The 5354-nt window shown below is 51.8% G+C and overlaps 1 protein-coding gene across 1 annotated transcript; it reads left to right on the top strand.

Annotated features, from left to right (window-relative positions):
• Positions 1–569: 569 nt before the first annotated feature.
• Positions 570–4946, top strand: LOC119163283 (Basic helix-loop-helix domain-containing extra-macrochaetae). The gene is made up of 2 exons (XM_037415241.2): positions 570–1127; positions 3411–4946. Exons 1-2 carry the CDS (start codon positions 762–764, stop codon positions 3492–3494), a joined length of 450 nt encoding a protein of 149 aa, XP_037271138.1. The 5' UTR covers positions 570–761; the 3' UTR covers positions 3495–4946.
• Positions 4947–5354: the final 408 nt, after the last annotated feature.

The following is a 5354-nucleotide window of genomic DNA, read 5'->3' as shown; positions in this document are numbered from 1 at the left end:
GAAAGTATTCGGTAAGAGGGATTGGTATGACGCGGAGGCAAATGGAGGAGGAGGGGTGCGGTGTTGAGACCCCGCTGGGGCGAAGAGCTCCGCGATGAGCCAACAAGCCACACAGGCCGCCCGTTTAGCAAAGCAGAGCCGCCGCCCGCACAGGTGCAACGGAGGGGACGGGGGAGGCGAAGTCGCTCAAGCTCCGGCTTGAAAGGCACGCGCGTTCTCCTGCCCGGGGACAGCTGGCTCGCGCACTCGGGCGAGGAGGAGCAACGTCCCGCATGGGAAACGGGAGAGAGTGGTAGGATGGCGCAAAAAATATACGCGGAGAACGAGATACGCGCCGGCACAGCTGTGACTCCGACGCGGGCGCGACTAGCGACCGACTGACGATCCCAGTGTGCGCTTGCGTCGTATAGCGATCAGTTGGTGGCGCCCTCTGGAACATTTAAGCGTTACTATAGCGGCGGTCGTCTATAGCTTCCCATTGGTGGCCGCCTTCCCCGACGCTCCTCCCATAACTCCAGCCATTGGGCGTGTGGTGTCGGGGTGGTATATAATCGAGGATTGCCCTCGCTTGCAAGTCATTTACCAACCCACTTCGTGTGCCGGCGTACGTGCGTGTTTCGATCGCGACTGTGAACTTTCGTGTTCGGAACTGCGTTTTCGATCGTGTGGTGCACAGAGGCACAGTCTCCAACGTGCGCTGAGCATCGCCAAGCGTCGGATTACCGGTTCATCGCTGCCGTGAGTGTCACCCAACGGATTAAATGACCATGAAGGCGCAAAACGAGCAGCAGCAAGCGATCAGCCGGTGCCTCGCCAAGGTGGCCGAAGGCCGCGTTGGCCGCAATGGCCGCAAGGAGCGCGACCTGAATCAGGAAGAAATGCACTCGCTGCTCGCCAAGCTCAAGGAGCTGGTGCCCAACATGCCGCGCAACAAGAAGCTCAGCAAGCTGGAGATCATCCAGAATGTGATCGACTACATCCTCGACCTGCAGATCGCCCTCGAGACGCACCCCGCGAACCGCTCCTCGTCGCATCCGGCGGGATCTAGCACGAGTCCGGCGCGGCAACCCCTCGGCGCTCTACCCCCTTCTGCGAACGCCGTGGCGAACACTTGCTCCGCGCAGGAGGTGTGTATTGATGCCGTTTATGCGCCTCTTTTATTCCTTCGACTTAGCTAGTCTTATTCCTTAATGTCGCATTGTCCAGCACTGATATATCCCTGGGAGAGCAGTGTTTCTAGTTTTGTCCAGCCTTATAAGCGCAACCGATCAAATAGCCAAGCTTTGAGGAATCAGTTTCATTTTTTCTCAACGACTGGCTTCGTGCCAAGGTATTATCTGCTTCACATGGCACCCCGGCCGTGACTAACATTCCGAGTTCTCCCATGTAGGGCAATGTGACGTCCATGTTTTGCTCCGCGCCTGTAACCGTAAACTTCCTCATGACGACACCGCGCTAGCGTCACCACGTGAAAAACAAGTGCATTCTCGAGCCGCTTACGAAGCTTCGCCGCCGCGGGGCTTGCAGGTGTCTCCCGCATTATCTAGGTTGCGATGGGCAGCGTCGGTGCGTCATGTTTCCTTACTTTTTTTTTTTTTTCCCTCTCGGAATGCGAGTTGGTGGCTCTTTTCCGCAGTCGTGACGTGTCGTCTCGCTCCGCTGCTTGCGGTCGAAGCGCGGCACGCAATCGGGCCTCCGCAGCCTCGATGGTTTTTGCCCGGAGTGAATGGCTGTGCCGCGCAGCTTAGACCATCTCGCAGACTACTCGAACTGCAATCTAATCGTTATCGCTCGGTTTACAAATATACCTTGTTCAAATTTGATATGAACATCTGTGTCGGGTTGCAGCTTTCCGAGATTTACGAGTCTTTCGGGCTTTTTTTTTTTCCGGGGGGTGGGGGGGGGGAGTCGGCGCTCTATTTTTGTTGGCGATTTCCAGCTAGATTACCGTTGCTGTCTCTGCATTTCCAGCTTCAGTAAAGGCATCCAGAGAGCAACTCTGTAGCCTCAATTATTTGCCAAGGTAGTATCTGCACGGTTACTATTCTTTTTTTTTTCAAAAAGAGCCGCTGCTGACGTGGAAAGTCTGGCTAGGTGAACGTGCTGAGCGGCCGGTTTGGCCCAGCCGGATCTCGCGTTGCAGTCCCGCTCTTGCCCGCTGGGAGTTCTGCGATAGCCATCGCAGCTCGTCGCGAGCGTTCAACCCTTCCCGACAAAACAAAAAACAAAGCAGGCACCGACAGAGAGGGGCGCTCCTCCAATCTGCCTGTACTTCTCTGCGATTGTTTGCCGTGACGCGCAGTGTCTTCTGCGTCGGTCTTGCAGGTGCGTGTTTCCCTTGAGCGAGCACTTGTCCTGGGAAAGAATAAAAAAAACTTTGGCGAAGTGAGGAGGTGTATGACTTCCTTGACGGCAGCGCCGCAATAGAACTGGTTTTCTGTGCGGCCTCGCCGACGACGGCATCTCGCAAGGGCCGCTGCCTGGATGGCGATGTGGGTCAGGCCACCGTTGTGTTGTAACGCTAACGTCCCCCGAGCTTTCTTGAACCGTCCTCTGCTGCGTGGCGGTCCGTGTGTCTCGTACGCGCCCATCTACGACTCGCTGACGCATCGCCTTAGCGTTGGAAGACGCACTTGCTGGCCTATCGAGCCGTGTGTGCTTTGGCAAGCGTTCTGGTGGGCGATGTCGCTCGGGAAAACGACCATACATATTCATCGAATAGGTTGCCGTCGTGGTGTCTTTCATGGCCTTGCCAGCGCGCCTTCTTTCTCGGGTGCATTCCTGTTTCACTTCTTCCGTTCCAGGTTCCGCAGCGAAGGTTCTTTATAGCTAGATTTTGCTTCGTGTAGGCCTGACAAGAGCATACGCATTCCTATTTTAAGGATGGTGCTGGTCATGTGGTAAACTTGTACAAAAAGAACAGTGAGTCACCTCGGCAGTCGGGCTGGTATCTGTCAATACATGTCACATGTGGCGTTGGCCAAGAACAGAGGTGCCGAATGAACGGAGCATCAGGAATGATACTGAGGGGAAACCTCGAGTGTTTTGCGGCATAAGTTCAAGCATGCCGTATGCGGTACGCTAATATACATTCGCAGTACTTAATTATTGTTGCTTTCATGCCAAACGCATCAAGATAAATGAGTCTATGCTCATTTCGTGCCCCCCTTCACCACTTTTTATTTCGTTTATATATATGTAGTTTTAACAGAAAAAAAGGAGAGAAAGGTGCCGACCCGTAACTGTCTCTTGTTACGAGGACACGTCAACAGGTCGGCACAGGATTGGGGAATATACGATGTAGGAAGGAATTTTGTTTAGTCCGCTCGTTTGTTTCTCGGAGCAATTGCGTGTGCCTTCTCTCTGAGAAACATGTCGTAAACTTGAATCCGCTTGTGCTTCCTTTGCAGGTGACCCACACAGACAAGATACCGAGTCACCTCGTCGACCTGATGTCCGCGGTGGTACCGCCGTCGCGCCCGGTCTCGTGCTAGGACTTGTGAGACACTTGGACGAGTGGGGACTGTCTCGTGCATTGTTTGTGTTCTGTTTTTGCGTAAATATCCCTGGGCGCCGTTCGACTCCGAAAGACGCACCCTCACCTACTGCCCCGGGTCCCACGACTAGTCGTTTGTTGTCCACTAGCGCACGCCCGGAGAGGACGTGATGGCGTAGCTCGTTCTCGGCAGTCCAGGTTCGATCGCGTGCCCCGTCGCTGTCGGAAGCCATCCTGTACAGACCAATACATATAAAGCTCCACCCCCTGGAACAGCAGCGCCTGATCCTGCTGCAGGCCGCAGAGCAAGGCTTGTGGCATCTACGCGGAAGCCGTCATGCTGTTGTCCCCAGCTGCCTGCAGAATTCCCGTCTTGTCTCCTGTAAGGTGCTTTGTGTCAGCGTTCCAGCATGCTCTCACGAGCTCCTGAGGTCCCGTGAGATGCTGCTGGGCAGTTTCGCTCATGCCACCAGTCTCGTCTTGCCAGCACCTCCGCATCTAGCCGGAAGTGGACCTCCAGCGTGAACACTATGGACCAGCGCAGTATTACAATTAGAAACTGTGTTCTCTTGCCCATGTACGATGTCACAAATTGCGAAATAAGGTGGCGGATGTCGTCGTCCTACCAAATGTAGAAAAGCCAGAATGCAGCAAGTCCTTGCTCATTTGCTGATCATGTGCAATCAAATGTAGCTTTTTTTTTCTTTGTAGGCGTGCGTGTCGGAGTGAATAGTGTGCGAGCTGTGTGTTGGTGGTTTATACCTATCTCTGTGGCATCTTGTTTGAATAGCATTTTTTGGGGATCTCCGGTTATTATTTATAACATTACTTTTCTCACATTTTTTCAGTACAAACACAGATTCAAATGACATAAAAAACATCATGCGAGGTAGGCGACTGGCTTTGGGTCTGATGCTGTAAGCGCAGCTTCTAGAGCTAGTCCGATGGCGTTCAAGATATGCTCAATTGGCCCTGCAATTTGTAATATTTTGTTGTCAGTTGCCATTTTAAGTTGACTTGTCTTCTGTCCGCTGGTATATCTGATCGAGTCGGCTGCAACTGAAAATTCCTGTCGCATGCACCACAGATCGCATTTGGAACATGTTATCTTATTCTTGTGAAATCTACTTAACACTTCAGTTCTTCAAGGACGTTCCTGAAACACTGTGTCTCAATGTTTCAATATACCAGCGTTTAATAGAGGAGTCGCCTCTATAAGAATGTTGTTCACCGGTGGGCCTACTTAATATTTTTAGCCAGTTGTCTGCCTTTCTGCTACATCAAGATACACACATTTGTTTTACACAATTCTTTCAAACATATTGTAACTATATTATTTGTACAGAGAGACTCCTACGAGACAAGAGAGAAAGTTATACTTTTGCGTTGTTGTGATAGAACCGTCTGCGAGCAGCAGTGTCTTCGATAATAAAAAAAGTATTGAAGTTCACCTTCCTGAGCGAATGTGGTCAGTCTTCTTTTGTTCCACACATGGAAATGCTGTGGCATGCATTTTCTTGTAACACGCCACATGAACTCGGAACGAAACTATCAACCCTTCAACATACCAAAGTTTCAGGGGAAATGCACTTTCCTATAGGTCATACAACAATGTTTGCAGCGTTACGATGACCTGCTTCTGCAGAGCAGTTGAAGCACACAAATGTCAATCGTAACATTAGCCAGAACACTCGAGACGCCAACAAGGGGACATTCTTACAGTCCCGTTTTTGCAGGTTACCTTGAATGGGACATGTGCTGCAACCTGCACGACTGCCGTGTAGCCGAACGGAACAGTCACTTACAGGATACAAGAAAATATTTCTCGTACAGTCTTGCTGTTGGCCCCTTTTGCATA

This window comes from Rhipicephalus microplus, chromosome 9 (assembly GCF_043290135.1).
Source record: "Rhipicephalus microplus isolate Deutch F79 chromosome 9, USDA_Rmic, whole genome shotgun sequence".
NCBI classification, from domain to species: domain Eukaryota; kingdom Metazoa; phylum Arthropoda; class Arachnida; order Ixodida; family Ixodidae; genus Rhipicephalus; species Rhipicephalus microplus.
The sequence above is the reverse complement of the archived record's forward strand: the minus strand, read 5'-3'. Positions and strand labels throughout refer to the sequence as shown.